General features: G+C 49.3%; 1 protein-coding gene across 1 annotated transcript in view; it reads right to left on the reverse strand.

Moving 5' to 3' along the window:
* The window catches only part of LOC140427372 (putative ammonium transporter 1), a gene marked incomplete at its 5' end in the record, with an annotated part of 149,111 nt that overhangs the window by 96,447 nt on the left and 35,441 nt on the right, over positions 1 to 17,223 (reverse strand). The window contains one exon of the mRNA XM_072512919.1: positions 5,752 to 5,831. Within this exon, the coding sequence (XP_072369020.1) occupies positions 5,752 to 5,831 (80 nt within the window). The remainder of the gene's footprint in view (positions 1 to 5,751; positions 5,832 to 17,223) is intronic.

The following is a 17,223-nucleotide window of genomic DNA, read 5'->3' on the forward strand; positions in this document are numbered from 1 at the left end:
AGAATACAATCAAACTTGTGAGGCAAAATTTACGCCTCACAAATCCATGCTGACTATCCTGGATTAAGCAGTATCTTTCTAAATTATCATAAATCCTATTCCTCAGGACCCTTTCCAATAATTTACCTATGACCGAAATGAGACTAACCGGCCTATAATTCCCAGGGATATACCTATTCCCTTTCTTGAACAAGGGGACAACATTCGCCTCTCTCCAGTCTTCTGGCACTATTCCTGTAGACAGTGAGGACATAAAGATCAAAGCCAAAGGCTCTGCAATCTCATCCCTCGCCTCCCAAAGAATCCTAGGACATATCCCATCAGGCCCAGGGGACTTATCTATCCTCAGTCTTCTCAAAATTTATAACACATCTTCCTTCCGAATATCAACCTCCTCCAGCCTACCAGCCTGTATTGCACTATCCTCCTCAACAACATGGCCCCTCTCCTTTGTGAACACTGAAGAAAATTATTCATTTAGGGCCTCTCCTATATCTTCAGACTCCATGCACACGTTCCCACCACTGTCCTTGGCCGGCCCTAACTTCACCTTGGTCATTCTTTTATTCCTCACATAAGTGCTTGGGGTTTTCCTTGATCCTACCCGCCAAGGACTTCTCATGCCCCCTCCTAGCTCTCCTAAGCCCTTTCTTGAGCTCCTTCCCAGCTATCTTGTATCCCGCAAGTGCCCTAACTGAACCTTGTTTTCTCATCCTTACATAAGCCCCCTTCTTCCTCTTGACAAGACATTCAACCTCTTTTGTAAACCATGGTTCCCTCACTCGACCATTTCCTCCCTGCCTGACAGGGACATACATATCAAGGACATGCAGCATTTGCTCCTTGAACAAGCTCCACATCTCAATTGTGCCTATCCCTGACAGTTCCTGTTTCCATCTTATGCTCCCCAATTCTTGCCCAATTGCATTGTAATTACCCTTCCCCCAGTTATAAACCTTGCCCTGCCGTATGTTCCTATCCCTCCCCATTGCTACAGTGAAAGTCACCGAATTGTGGTCACTATCTCCAAAGTGCTCTCCCACAACCAAATAGAACATAGAACGATACAGCGCAGTACAGGCCCTTCGGCCCACAATGTTGCACCGACATGGGAAGTCAAAAAACAAAAGCCATCTAACCTACACTATGCCATTATCATCCATATGCTTGTCCAATGAATTTTTTAATGCCCTCAATGTTGGCAAGTTCACTACTGTTGCAGGTAGGGCATTCCATGGCCTCCCCACTCTTTGCGTAAAGAACCTACCTCTAACCTCTGTCCTATATCTATTACCCCTCAGTTTAAGGCTATGTCCCCTCGTGCTAGCCATTTCCATCCGCGGGAGAAGGCTCTCACTGTCCACCCTATCTAACCCCCTGATCATTTTGTATGCCTCTATTAAGTCTCCTCTTAACCTTCTTCTCTCTAACGAAAACAACCTCAAGTCCATCAGCCTTTCCTCATAAGATTTTCCCTCCATACCAGGCAACATCCTGGTAAATCTCCTCTGCAGCCCCTCCAAAGCCTCCACGTCCTTCCTATAATGCGGTGACCAGAACTGTACGCAATACTCCAAATGCGGCCATACCAGAGTTTTGTACAGCTGCAACATGACCTCATGACTCCGGAACTCAATCCCTCTACCAATAAAGGCCAACACTCCATAGGCCTTCTTCACAACCCTATCAACCTGGGTGGCAACTTTCAGGGATCTATGTACATGGACACCTAGATCCCTCTGCTCATCCACACTTCCAAGAACTTTACCATTAGCCAAATATTCCGCATTCCTGTTATTCCTTCCAAAGTGAATCACCTCACACTTCTCTACATTAAACCCATTTGCCACCTCTCAGCCCAGCTCTGCAGCTTATCTATGTCCCTCTGTAACCTGCTACATCCTTCCGCACTGTCGACAACACCACCGACTTTAGTGTCGTCTGAAAATTTACTCACCCACCCTTCTGCGCCCTCCTCTAGGTCATTGATAAAAATGACAAACAGCAACGGCCCCAGAACAGATCTTTGTGGTACGCCACTTGTAACTGAACTCCATTCTGAACATTTCCCATCAATCACCACCCTCTGTCTTCTTTCAGCTAGCCAATTTCTGATCCACATCTCTAAATCACCCTCAATCCCCAGCCTCCGTATTTTCTGCAATAGCCTACCGTGGGGAACCTTATCAAACGCTTTACTGAAATCCATATACACCACATCAACTGCTCTACCCTCATCTACCTGTTCAGTCACCTTCTCAAAGAACTCGATAAGGTTTGTGAGGCATGACCTACCCTTCTCAAAGCCATGCTGACTATCCCTAATCATATTATTCCTATCTAGATGATTATAAATCTTGTCTCTTATAATCCCCTCCAAGACTTTACCCACAACAGACGTGAGGCTCACCGGTCTATAGTTGCCGGGGTTGTCTCTACTCCCCTTCTTGAACAAAGGGACCACATTTGCTATCCTCCAGTCCTCTGGCATTATTCCTGTAGCCAATGATGACATAAAAATCAAGATTCACCTGAGGAAGGAGCTGCGCTCCGAAAGCTAGTGACATCGAAACAAACCTGTTGGACTTTAACCTGGTGTTGTAAGACTTCGTACTAAAAATCAAAGCCAAAGGCCCAGCAATCTCTTCCCTGGCTTCCCAGAGAATCCTAGGATAAATCCCATCAGGCCCAGGGGACTTATCTATTTTCAGCCTGTCCAGAATCGCCAACACCTCTTCCCTACGTACCTCAATGCCATCTATTCTAATAGCCTGGGTCTCAGCATTCTCCTCCACAACATTATCTTTTCCTGAGTGAATACTGACGAAAAATATTCATTTAGTATCTCGCCTATCTCTTCAGACTCCACACACAACTTCCCATCCCTGTCCTTGACTGGCCCTACTCTTACCCTAGTCATTCTTTTATTCCTGACATACCTATAGAAAGCTTTTGGGTTTTCCTTGATCCTACCTGCCAAATACTTCTCATGTCCCCTCCTTGCTCGTCTTAGCTCTCTCTTCAGATCCTTCCTACCTTGTAACTATCAAGCGCCCCAACTGAAACTTCACTCCTCATCTTCACATAGGCCTCCTTCTTCCTCTTAACACGAGATTCCACTTCTTTGGTAAACCACGGTTCCCTCGCTCGACGCCTTCCTCCCTGCCTGACCGGTACGTACTTATCAAGAACACACAGTAGCTGTTCCTTAAACCAGCTCCACATATCCAGTGTGCACAACACTTGCAGCCTACTTCTCCAACCTATCACCCCCAAGTCATGTCTAATGGCATCAAAATTGCCCTTCCCCCAGCTATAGCTCTTGCCCTGCGGGGTATACTTATCGCTTTCCATCACTAACGTAAATGTCACCGAATTGTAGTCACTGTCCCCAAAGTGCTCACCTACCTCCAAATCTAACACCTGGCCCGGTTCATTACCCAAAACCAAATCCAATGTGGCCTCTCCTCTTGTTGGCCTGTCAACATATTGTGTCAGGAAACCCTCCTGCACACATTGTACAAAAAACGACCCATCTAATGTACTCGAACTATATCTTTTCCAGTCAATATTTGGAAAATTAAAGTCTCCCATAATAACTACCCTGTTACTTTCGCTCTTATCCAAAATCATCTTCGCCATCCTTTCCTCTACATCCCTAGAACTATTTGGAGGCCTATAGAAAACTCCCAACAGGATGACCTCTCCTTTCCTGTTTCTAACCTCAGCCCATACTACCTCGGAAGAAGAGTCCCCATCTAGTATCATCTCCGCCACCGTAATACTGTTTTTGACTAGCAGTGCCACACCTCCCCCTCTTTGCCTCCTTCTCTGAGTTTACTAAAACACCTAAACCCCGGAACCTGCAACAACCATTCCTGTCCCTGCTCTATCCATGTCTCCGAAATGGCCACAACATCGAAGTCCCAGGTACCAACCCATGCTGCCAGTACCCCTACCTTATTTCGTATACTCCTGGCATTGAAGTAGACACACTTCAAACCACCTACCTGAACACTGGCCCCCTCCTGCGAAGTCAAATCTGTGCTCCTGACCTCTATACTCTCATTCTCCCGTACCCTAAAACTACAATCCAGGTTCCCATGCCCCTGCTGTATTAGTTTAAACCCCCCCAAAGAGCACTAACAAATCTTCCCCCCCCCCCAGGATATTTGTGCCCCTCAGGTTCAGATGTAGACCATCCTGTCTGTAGAGGTACCACCTTCCCCAGAAAGAGCCCCAGTTATCCAGAAATCTAACACTTGGCCCGGTTCATTACCCAGTACCAAATCCAATGTGGCCCCGCCTCTTGTCATTCTATCCACATATTGTGTGAGGAAACCCTCCTGCGCACACTGGATAAAAACAGCCCCATCCAAACTATTCGAATTATAGTGGTTCCAATCAATATTTGGAAAGTTAAAGTCACCCATGACAACTACCCTGTGACTACCGCACCTATCCAAAATCTGCATTGCAATCTTTTCCTCCACATCTCTGTTACTGTTTGGGGTCCTATAGAAAACCCCGAACAAAGCGACCGCTCCTTTCCTATTTCTAACAGCCCACACTACCTCAGTAGACAGATCCTCCTCAAACTGCCTTTCTGCAGCCATTATACTATCCTTGATTAACAATGCTACTCCTCCACCTTTTACCACCTTCCCTAATCTTACTAAAACCCCAGAACCTCCAACAACCATTCCTACACCTGTTCTAACCACATCTCCGTAATGGCCACAACATCGTAGTCCCAGGTACCAATCCATGCTTCAAGCTCACCAACCTTATTCCTGATGCTCCTCGTATTGAAGTAGACACAATTCAAACCACCTTCATGCCTGCAGGTCCACTCTTGTGACCTTGGTACCTTCCTCAGTACTGCACTACCCTCAACTTCCTGAACTCCAGCAACGCTATCTCTTGGACTACAAATCAGTTTCCCATCCCCCTGCCAAATTAGTTTAAACCCCCCCCGAAGAGCTGTAACAAATTTCCCTCCCAGGATATTGGTGCCCCTCTGGTTCAGGTGTAACCCGTCCTGTTTGTACAGGTCCCACCTTTCCCATTATGTGCTCCAAATATCCAAGTAACTGAAACCCTCCCTCCTACACCATCCCTGTCGCCACGTGTTTAACTGCACTCTCTCCCTGTTCCTCGCCTCGCTAGCACATGGCACTGGCAGCAAACCAGAGATGACAACACGGTCTGTCCTGGCTCTCCGCTTCCACCCTAGCTCCCTGAATTTCTGTTTTACATCCCCGTCCCTTTTCCTACCTATGTCGTTGGTCCCGATATGGACCACGACTTGTGGCTGCTCCCCTTCCCCCTTAAGGATCCTGAAAACACAATCAGAGACGTCACGGACCTTGGCACCCGGGAGGCAACACACCAACCGTGAGCCTCTATCGTTGCCACAGAACCGCCTATCTGTACCTCTAATTATATTGGGATAGTGTGTGAAAAAGGGCATTGAAGTGTCCGATCAGCCATGATCATATTAAATGGCAGGGGAGGCCTGACGGGCTGAATGGCGTATTCATATTCTTGTGTTCCTAACATGTTAGAGCTTGGACAAAAGTTATTCATTTTTAACCTTACAAAGGTTATTCTCTCAATCATATTATAATCTATGAACATTGGCTTTAGTTTATTGGTTAATTTATATTTTCAATCAGTTGTTCAGCATTCCATTTAATAATTAAAAATGAGTTAAGGTATTTTATAATCTTTGGATCGTTTATTTCTTACCACGGCTTGTCCTTGATTATTTCTCTTGTCTGTAAATAATCCAGCAAATATCAGGCCCAATGAGCCTCCACTCAGATAGACTAGAACAAAATATATAAAAATATTTTACTGACAATTGTTACCTCTGTTCAAACTATTAATTTCATATGTTCATATGCCTAATGTTCTCTGAATGATTTATTTCAAATAATAAAAACACAAATTCCATAAATGGAATTACAAACATGCCTGTAAATTATGAATGTTGGATTCTCCATAACAATTTGGGTTCAGTTCATTATAAAATGCAGTTAAACTTCCACAAAACAAAGTACTCTATCCACTGGGAATAGGAACATTTGGTCTGATTTTCCCATTTTGAGACTATGGGCACGATCTTCTGGAAAGATTTCCAAGTGTTGTAGCCAGTGGGAATTGCTGCAGGTTTCCCGTCGCTCGGCCCAGCGAAACCGGCATCGCAATTCAACGTTAATTGGTCTACTTAATGAGGCCTCACGGGCTTCTCGCTCCAAATACCAACAAGGTCGAGCAGCACTTAAGCTGCACTTGCTCAACCAACTCCATCCAACTCGCAACAATGGCGCAGAGGAGACCAGCCTGAAGATTCGGGGATGCTGACCTGGGGAGGCTCCTGGATGCGGTGGAGGCCAGGAGGGATGTCCTGTTCCCCCGAGGGTCTCGGAGGGTGAGCCACAAGGCACCACTGGGGCGAAGCGGCAGCAGCGATCAGCTCGGGAAGTGTGACCAGGAGGACTGGCCTCCAGTGTTGGAAGGTCAATGATCTACACCGGGCAGCACGAGTGAGTAGACACCAACATCCCACCCCCACCAAGCGACCCCCAACCCTCCCTCCCCCTTCAGCACTACCTCTACCCACCCCTTCAACCCTCCCTCCACCCAATCCTCCCTTCACACCTCCACCCCATAACTGTGGACCAGAGGTGTGGCTAACGATGCCCTCTCTGCGTCTCCTCAGGAAAAGCTCTCCCATAATCAGTGGGAGAGGGCCCAGACTGACGGTGGGGTGCCGGACTTGAGAATCCTCACCTCCTTCGAGAAGGGGTATGGCCAAGGACAGGGTGGTCACCAACACGGAGGCTGGCGGAGGTCGCAGAGGTGAGGAACTACCAGGCTCCACCCGGAGGACCTGTCAAATGTGAGTAGTGATTGCGTTACTGACTGACCCATCCCGCCCATTGACCACATGTCCATTCTCCCGCACGTCCAGCAGCCGACGACGCCATCCCATCCCGGGCAGCACCCTCTCCTGACCCCGAGGAGAACACCTCGGAGGATAGCACCGAAGATGCAACTGTTAATAGTTCCGGCACAGCTGCTATCACCACCCTCCAACAGCGCAGATACACACACCTCGGTGGGACATGTTAATGGTCAGTTTCTGGAGCACAATATGGTGATCACCACACTGCTGATGATGCACATCTGATGGAGGCAGGACTCCCCAGGCGAGACAGCTGTTGGAGATCTGCTTGAAGTTGAGCATAGAACATAGAACAGTACAGCACAGAACAGGCCCTTCGGCCCTCGATGTTGTGCCGAGCATTGTCCGAAACCAAGATCAAGCTATCCCACTCCCTGTCATTCTGGTGTGCTCCATGTGCCTATCCAATAACTGCTTGAAAGTTCCTAAAGTGTCCGACTCCACTATCACAGCAGGCAGTCCATTCCACACCCTAACCACTCTTTGAGTAAAGAACCTACCTCGGACATCCCTCCTATATCTCCCACCCTGAACCTTATAGTTATGCCCCCTTGTAACAGCTACATCCACCCGAGAAAATAGTCTCTGAACGTCCACTCTATCTATCCCTCTCATCATCTTATAAACGTCTATTAAGTCACCTATCATCCTCCTCCGCTCCAAAGAGAAAAGTCCGAGCACACTCAACCTTTCCTCATAAGACCTATCCTGCAAACCAGGCAGCATCCTGGTAAATTTCCTTTGCACCCTTTCCAATGCTTCCACATCCTTCCTATAGTGAGATGACCAGAACTGCACACAATACTCCAAATGTGGTCTCACCAGGGTCATGTACAGTTGCAGCATAACCCCACGGCTCTTAGTCAAGCCCCCTGTTAATAAACGCTAACACACTATAGGCCTTCTTCATGGCTCTATCCACTTGAGTGGCAACCTTCAGAGATCTGTGGACATGAACCCCAAGTTCTCTCTGTTCCTCCACATTCCTCACAACCCTGCCGTTGACACTGTAATCCGCATTTAAATTTTTTCTACCAAAATGAATCACCTCACACTTATCAGGGTTAAACTCCATCTGCCATTTTTCGGCCCAGTTCTGCATCCTATCAATGTCTCTTTGCAGCCTACAACAGCCCTCCACCTCATCCACTACTTCACCAATCTGGTGTCATCAGCAAATTTACTGACCCACCCATCAGCCCCCTCCACCAAGTCATTGATAAAAATCACAAATAGCAGAGGACCCAGCACTGATCCCTGTGGTACAACACTGGTAACTGGTCTCCAGTCTGAATATTTTCCATCCACCACCACCCTTTTGTGATAGCCAGTTTCTTATCCAATTGGCTAAATTTCCCTCTATCCCACACCTCCTTACTTTCTTCATAAGCCGACCATGGGGAACCTTATCAAACGCCTTACTAAAATCCATGTATACGACATCAACTGGTCTACCTTCATCTACACACTTAGTTACCTCCTCAAAGAATTCAATCAAATTTGTGAGACAAGACTTACCCTTCACGAATTCGTGTTGACTATCCCGGATTGAGCTGCATCTTTCCAAATGGTCATAAATCCTATCCTTCAGGACCTTTTCCATTAACTTACCGACCACCGAAGTAAGACTAACCGGCCTATAATTACCAGGGTCATTCCTATTCCCTTTCTTGAACAGAGGAACAACATTTGCCACTCTCCAGTCCTCTGGCACTATCCCCGTGGACAGTGAGGACCCAAAGATCAACGCCAAAGGCACTGCAATCTCATCTCTTGCCTCCCAAAGAATCCTTGGATATATCCCATCTGGCCCAGGGGACTTGTCGACCCTAAGGTTTTTCAAAATTGCTAATACATCCTTCCTCAGAACATCTACCTCCTCCAGCCTACCCGCCTGTATCACACTCTCATCCTCAAAAACATGGCCCCTCTTCTTGGTGAACACTGAAGAAAAGTATTCATTCAACACCTCTCCTATTTCTTCTGACTCCATGCACAAGTTCCCACTGCTGTCCTTGGCCGGCCCTAACCTCACCCTGGTCATTCTTTTATTTCTCACATATGAGTAAAAAGCCTTGCGGTTTTCCTTGATCCGACCCGCCAAGGACTTCTCATGCCACCTCCTAGCTCTCCTAAGTCCTTTTTTTAGCATCTGGAACAGGGTTACCCGGAGCTGATGGAATCGATAGGGCGTGGCCGGGACATCCAGAGGGAGATGTCAGTGTCACTCCAGCAGATCCATCGTCACTTGGAGGAGTCCCAGAGGCTACAGCCGCAGGTCATGGCGCTGGTATTGAGGGCACAGAGGCCAACACTGCTAGGTTGGTAACCGCATTGGAGAACCTGGTGCACATCGTCGGCACCATGAGTGAAGGTGTCCCAGACGTCGCGTTGGTGATGGCCACGACTGAGGGTCTCAGCAGTATGTCTGCCTCGGTGGGGGATGTCACCCAGTGCCAGACTTGATGAGGCTCTCAGATGGGCATGGCCGAGGCGCTGCAGAGCATGGCCCAATAACTGAGGAGCCCTACCGAGGGTGTTGACATTTATTTATTTTATGATTATCATAGAAATTACAGTGCAGAAGGAGGCCATTCGACCCGTCGACTCTGCACCAGCTTTTGGAAAGAGCACCCTACCAAGGTCCACACCTCCATCCAATCCCCATAACACAATAGCCCCACCCAACACTAAGGGAAATTTTGGACACTAAGGGCAATTTATCATGGCCAATCCACCTACCCTGCACATCTTTGGACTGTGGGAGGAAACCGGAGTACCAGGAGGAAACCCACGCAGACACAGGGAGAATGTGCAGACTCCACACAGACAGTGACCCTAGCCGGAATCGAACCTGGGACCCTGGAGCTGTGAAGCAATTGTGCTATCCACAATGCTACCGTGCTGCCCCAAATGATGGTGCGGACCATGGGGAACCGCCAGGGCTGGCAGAGTCAAATGATACAGGGGCAGCTGGGGCTCAAATCAGCTGCCCCTTCATCCCAAGGAGAACCCCAGGGCCCTATGGAAACCAACCGGAAGAGTGGGTGCTGAGTGCCAACCTGGACTCATCCTATGGGGCAGCGACGGTGGCCACCAGCTCTCCAGAGTTCCACTCCTCTGATGAGGATGCATCTCGGGGTCAACACATGGGACAGGGCAGCAAGACTCTGCATGTGCCATCGACAAGCGAGCCGGGGCCCTCCAGCCCCAGAGCCCCCAGAGCACGCCCGCCAGCAGCATCAAGGGCATTGGGACGAGGTAAGCAGCTGACTGCCTCCACCTCAGATGTGCATCCTGGGGAAACAAGACGTAGTGGTAGAGCTAGGATGGCCAGGCACGTTGAGGAGCACTGAGGGCTTTGCACAACTATTATGATGCCACTGTCACTTTCTTACGCAATGTGGGATGACCCCCTTTGCCCATCTCTCCAGGCAACAGCCCCCCCCCCCCCGTGGCGCTCCCCCAGCCTCCGGCCGTGGACACGTCCCCGGAGCTGTGTCCCATCCCTTGGGTGTTGGATGTTGGCTTCTGCGTATGTGGTGTTGCTTCCCGCAGTGTTCAGGCAGTGTCCAGGCACCAAGGTGTGACTGGGATGCTAGTTAATGACTCTCACATGCTACAAGGCCCTCGCACCCATGAGAATACACTTGGCATGTATCAAGTGGTCACTTACCCACGACTGCCAATTCGCTATTAGCGATAGCCTTGAGCTGCACAGCCAGAGTCCTCAGTAGTGGGGGGGGGGGGGGTGATGGGGGTGGGGGGGGGGGGTGTTATGGGTGATCAATGGGGCAGATGAGCAGGGACAAGGGTTGCCACCAGAATGGGGTTGGGATTCAGGGGTTGCATAGTGATGCCGAGAACGATTGCCCCCCCCTCCCAGTTGCCCTCCCCAGATATCTCCCCCCATCCTCCCATGGCGTCCCACCCCTGCAGAGGGTTTCCCCATCCCCAGTCGAGGGTTCCCATCCCCTGCCTGGCACAGAGGCGGCAAGCCCCGCATCCCCAGGTTCTTTGTCTGTGAGCAAAGGTGGCTACTCACAAACTGGGCTCCCCACAGAAGCCCTTCCGTCAGGTTCACCTTTTTAAAAAGGAATACTAACCGGCACCAGCGTGACCACTTGCTGGGGAGGCCACTGAATGACGGGAGGCCATTGGATAAGGGGTGGCTCTCGTTGATGGTATGGAAATAGGGCTTAAGTGGTGATAATTGGTTTCTCGCCACGCTACGGTGAGATTCCGAATTCGCCTACAGGAGCAGGCTGGTTGCATTGCAAACTGTTTGGCGCCTGGCGCAGTTCTCGTTTGTGGCCTCTCCCGCTATTCACCGGCCTCGTTACGCTTCAGCGCGAGTGTAACGAGGCCGGAAGATTGTGGGTGACTCCATCATCCCAAGGTGAACCCCAGGGCCCTATGGGGGCCATGATGGTGGGTGAAGCCTATGTGCGATGGTGGGTGACTCCTGGATAACTCGAGAAAGGACACAGGTGGATGTTTTTGACCAGTGCAGACACAATGGGCTAAAGGGCCTTTCCTGTTCTGTATGATTCTATTTAAAACCGTACCTCTCCCAACTGGGAGGCCGTTGCCCAGGTCAGCGCTGCTGTCACCCGCCCATGAAGCTGTATCCAGTGCAGAATGCGGATGAATGACGTCATCTGCTCCATCAGGGTAAGTCCTCTCTCAGTTCTCTGTACTTTCAAACTCTCATCATGGCATTACATACTTAAATGTCTACTCTCTTCACAGATTTCACACATTCAGCTGCTGGAGACACATATCAACATTTTCTCTCTCTCAACAGGATTTTCACAACACCAACACCCTACATGTCTTGTTGTTCGAACTCCAATCTCTGTCCCTTCTGGGGAGGGCTCATCACACACAGGGTACATGCATTTCAACAAATTTCTGCTTCTCCCCCTCTGATCACCTTTCTTTCTTTTGTCTCCATATAGACCAAACTTGCGCACAACAAGTGCGAGCGAGGTCAGACAGGGGGTGGGATGACAGAGATCATCGGCCTCAGCAAGTTTGAGGTTGCTGGAGGTCTTGCCGGTGGAGGACCAGGATCATTTCTGTGGTGACGTAGAGCTTGGTCTCCCGCAACAACCTAGCATGGATCTCAGCTCCATTACTTCACCCAATCCTGTAATTCACACTGAGTGCTATGAAGCTTGAATCAGCTTCAGCTCATCTACTAAAACCGTCCTTTTGTCTTTTGCAGCTACAAGCAGACCACGGCCAGCTACTCTCCAGGCCCTCGAAGCATGAGGGGGCTCAGGAAGAATAATCACATCGCTCACCCACACCCTCCACCAGCAGAGAAACACACACAGCTGTGGGGCTTAGTGTAAGGTTAGACTTGGGGTTACTTTCTGGAGAACACATCCCTGCAGCAGTCAGAGGCAGGGATAGCCCAGATCTCCGGCACTTGGAGGACTGGAGAGTCCCAGTCAGATGATGAACCTCTGGAAATGGCCGTCAGTTCACTGATGGAAATGCAAAAGGATGCAGTGGAACTTTGGGCATAGCTTTGACATTCACTTGTCAAGAGTAGTGTACATGATGGAGGTGTCCACCCACATTCTGTCAGATGTCATGGCTCCGACATGCGAGCCCCTCGCGGCCACATCGGGAAGGTTGGCGACCACCATGGAGACCTTGGTCTAGCAGGCCCTGCCAGATTTGTACTCATTCATGCACTTCATGGCCACACACTCTGGTGAGAACCACCAAGATTTAGGCCAAGGCATCTCTAGGGTCCCCATCTGCTGCAGGAGCTATGCTTGGGCCCTCTGGCACACACAAGGAGCATGAGCATCAGTAGGATGCCACGGGGGTTGCCACTCAGCACATTCCAAGGGTGTGGAGCCATTCAGAGACCCCTCTGCTTGTGCCTGCACCAACTTCAGCAGTGCAAGCCAGTGAAGATGCTTCTGCCCCTGAGCAGGAGACTCTTCACAGGCCTCCAGTGGACGTCCGCCAAGGTCATCACAGCATCAGGACATGGTAGTCAACAGGCTGCCTCTGCTCCTGCTGCAGATGCTAGAACAGCACAAAGGCGTAGTGGTAGTGTTTAGAAAGTTAAAAAGTTTTGATGTCCCGGGTGTTCTACCACTGTGAATAAATTCCACTTAATGAAAATTTTCCATGGGTTTGTGAATATAATAGTCAGATTAAAGCATCTTGGTTCAGATCTTTCTAGTCCTTATTCCAAGGTTCAACCTTTCTCACACTGCCCCTTTTCAGATTAACATTCACGTGATGTCATCCTTTGAGCCACTTGGTATGAGACGCTGGTGTATTGTGAGGGAGATGTGTGTAATTCTTTATAAGGAGTGTAAGGTGAGTTCTCAATCAAAGGATAGCAATGGCTGATAAGGGCTCATCAGATATGTGACTCTCTGCGCATCTGGATTTCCTAGCTGACAGTGTCCCAAACCTGGTCCGCACTTCCTTCACATCAGTGTTTGCATCCTTGCAAGTTGTGGGAAGCATTCAGCCTCAACTCACATTACTGCTCTTCTTTGTTGGACTTTTAAGTTAACAGATTAAGAACATTACCAGGGCATTGATGACCACAACTAAGATCTGATCCCAGTGAGTTGTGAGCACTTAGAGCCCAAGTGTGGATGCAGGAACCATCCTCTCACTTATTCTCTCAGAACTCACAAAATGGCTTGGAGGGCGAGAAGAGTTGTCTTCTGATGATCGGACTTCACTTTACACCTCTTGGAACCTTTCAGCTATGAAGGTAACACAGGCTCATCATGCTGTCCCTCACAATCCTCCAAAGCTTCCTGCACTTCCTCATCTTCATCTTCCGAGGAGGGCTGCTCCTCCTACAGTCTACAGCAAACTGCAATTATGTGGCAAACCCTCTCAGGTGCATATTGCAGAAAGACACCAGAGCAGTCCAGGAATCTGAATCGTATCAGCAGTAGTCTGCTCTATGAGGGAGCATGTGGTAGCATGAGCAGCATTGTACCTTTCCTTGGCTGGAGAACGATGCACCGGAGTCGTGATTGGATTGGATTGGATTTGTTTATTGTCATGTGTCCGGAGGTACAGTGAAAAGTATTTTTCTGCGAGCAGCTCAACAGATCATTAAGTACATGAAAAGAAAAGGAAATAAAAGAAAACACATTAAAAAAATACATAATAGGGCAACACAAGGTACACAATGTAACTACGTAAGCACCGGCATCGGATGAAGCATACAGGGTGTAGTGTTAATGAGGTCAGTCCATAAGAGGGTCATTTAGGAGTCTGGTGACAGTGGGGAAGAAACTGTTTTTGAATCTGTTCATGCGTGTTCTCAGACTTCTGTATCACCTGCCTGATGGAAGAAGTTGGAAGGGTGAGTAAGCAGGGTGGGAGGGATCTTTGATTATGCTGCCCGCTTTCCCCAGGCAGCGGGAGGTGTAGATGGAGTCAATGGATGGGAGGCAGGATCGTGTGATGGACTGGGCGGTGTTCACGACTCTCTGAAGTTTCTTGCGGTCCTGGGCCGAGCAGTTGCCGTACCAGGCTGTGATGCAGCCAGATAGGATGCTTTCTATGGTGCATCTGTAAAAGTTGGTAAGGGTTAATGTCGACATGCCGAATTTCCTTAGTTTCCTGAGGAAGTATAGGCGCTGTTGTGCTTTCTTGGTGGTAGCGTCGACGTGGGTGGACCAGGACAGATTTTTGGAGATGTGCACCCCTTGGAATTTGAGTAGAGTAGGGGGCTAAGTACGCAGCCTTGCGGGGCCCCGGTATTGAGGACTATTGTGGAGGAGGTGTTGTTCATTCTTACTGATTGTGGTCTGTTGGTCAGAAAATCGAGGATCCAGTTGCAGAGTGGAGAGCCAAGTCCTAGGTTTTGGAGCTTTGATATTAGCTTGGCTGGGATTATGGTGTTGAAGGCGGAGCTGTAGTCAATAAATTGGAGTCTGATGTAGGAGTCCTTGTTTTCGAGATGCTCTAGGGGTGAGTGTAGGGCCAGGGAAATGGCGTTTGATATGGACCGGGTGCAACGGTATGCAAATCGCAGTACATCAAGGCGTTCTGGGAATTTGGAGGTGATGCGCTTGATGATCAACCTCTCGAAGCACTTCATTACGACTGAAGTCAGGACCACCGGACGGTAGTCATTAAGGCACGTTGCCTGGTTCTTCTTTGGTACTGGTATGATGGTGGTCTTCTTGAAGTAAGTGTGGACCTCAGAGTGGAGTAGGGACAGGTTAAAGATGTCTGCGAATACCTCTGCCAGCTGGTCCGCGCAGGCTCTGAGTGCACGACCAGGGATCCAGTCCGGGCCCGTCGCCTTCCGAGGGTTCACTTTCAGGAAGGCCGATTGGTGGTAGCGTCGACGTGGGTGGACCAGGACAGATTTTTGGAGATGTGCACCCGTAGGAATTTGAAACTGCTAATCATCTCCACCTCCTGAAGTCAATGACCAGCTCTTTAGTTTTGCTGACATTGAGGGAGAGGTTGTTGTCGCTACACCACTCCACTAGGTTTTCTATCTCCCTTCTGTATTCTGACTCGTCGTTACTCGAGATCCGGCCCACTATGGTCATATCGTCAGCAAACTTGTAGATGGAGTTGGAACCAAGTTTTGCCACGCAGTCGTGTGTATACAGGGAGTAGAGTAGGGGGCTAAGTACGCAGCCTAGCGGGGCCCCGGTATATTGGACTATTGTGGAGGAGGTGTTGTTGTTCATTCTTACTGACTGTGGTCTGTTGGTCAGAAAATCGAGGATCCAGTTGCAGAGTGGGGAGCCAAGTCCTAGGTTTTGGAGCTTTGATATTAGCTTGGCTGGGATTATGGTGTTGAAGGCGGAGCTGTAGTCAATAAATAGGAGTCTGATGTAGGAGTCCTTGTTTTCGAGATGCTCTAGGGATGAGTGTAGGGCCAGGGAAATGGCGTCTGATGTGGACTGGGTGCAACGATATGCAAATTGCAGTGCATCAAGGCGTTCTGGGAATTTGGAGGTGATGCGCTTGATGATCAACCTCTCGAAGCACTTCATTACGACTGAAGTCAGGGCCACCGGACGGTAGTCATTGAGGCACGTTGCCTCTTCTTTGGTACTGGTATGATGGTGGTCTTCTTGAAGCAAGTGTGGACCTCAGAGTGGAGTAGGGACAGGTTAAAGATGTCTGCGAATACCTCTGCCAGCTGGTCCGCGCAGGCTCTGAGTGCACGACCAGGGATCCCGTCCAGGCGTCGACGTGGGTGGACCAGGACAGATTTTTGGAGATGTGCACCTCTAGGAATTTGAAACTACTAACCATCTCCACCTCGGCCCCGTTGATGCTGACAGGGGTGTGTACGGTACTTTGCTTCCTGAAGTCAATGACCAGCTCTTTAGTTTGGCTAGCATTGAGGGAGAGGTTTTTGTCGCTACACCACTCCACTAGGTTCTCTATCTCCCTCCTGTGGAAGCTGTGATGGTGGGTGTGGGTGAATTATGGGCTGCTGGGGCACTCGACAACGGATTGTTGGTTACCTGCTCGAACCGAGCAGAGAATGCATTGAGTTCATCGGGGAGGGGTGCGCTGCTGCCAGAGATACTGCTCAGCTTGGCTTTATAGCCCGTTATGTTGTTTAGTCCTTGCCACAACCGCCGAGAGTCTGTCTGTGACTCTAGCTTGGTTTGATATTCTCTCTTGGCATCGCGGATGGCTTTGCGGAGGTCGTACCTGGATTTCTTGCATACAAATACAAATTACCTCAATACAAATGGGGTGCCATGTGACTATACCAATATGCTGGGGTCCTGATCTCAAATGTAAAATGTGTCTGATGACAGAAGGCAGTGATCAAGCAACTATCATGTCCCGAATGGTGTTGAGTTTCCTGAGTGTTGATGAGATGCATTTTATCAAATGACTACACATTCAAATCAGAACCACTATTACCGGGGAAAACTATGGGGTATTTTCTAATTCTGACAAGTTATGTCATCAGACAGTCAGACAATTCCATCCATTGGAATTGTTCTAGATAACACGCATTTCCAAAACATACAGCTGTAAGAGGGTGCTACATTTGCAGCAATAACAATAAAATAGTGGCTCGTTTGGTGAATCCCGCCCCTGCCTGCTGCCGAATTCTCCGGGGCCGGGGATTTGGCAGGGGTGGGAATCGCGGCGCGCTGGTCGACGGCCGCTGGCAGCGGCCCCCTTGGCGATTCTCCAGCCCACGATGGGCCGCGTGGCCGCCCGTTTTCGGCCAGTCCCGCCAGCGTATGTTA

This window comes from Scyliorhinus torazame, chromosome 7 (assembly GCF_047496885.1).
Source record: "Scyliorhinus torazame isolate Kashiwa2021f chromosome 7, sScyTor2.1, whole genome shotgun sequence".
Lineage (NCBI taxonomy): Eukaryota > Metazoa > Chordata > Chondrichthyes > Carcharhiniformes > Scyliorhinidae > Scyliorhinus > Scyliorhinus torazame.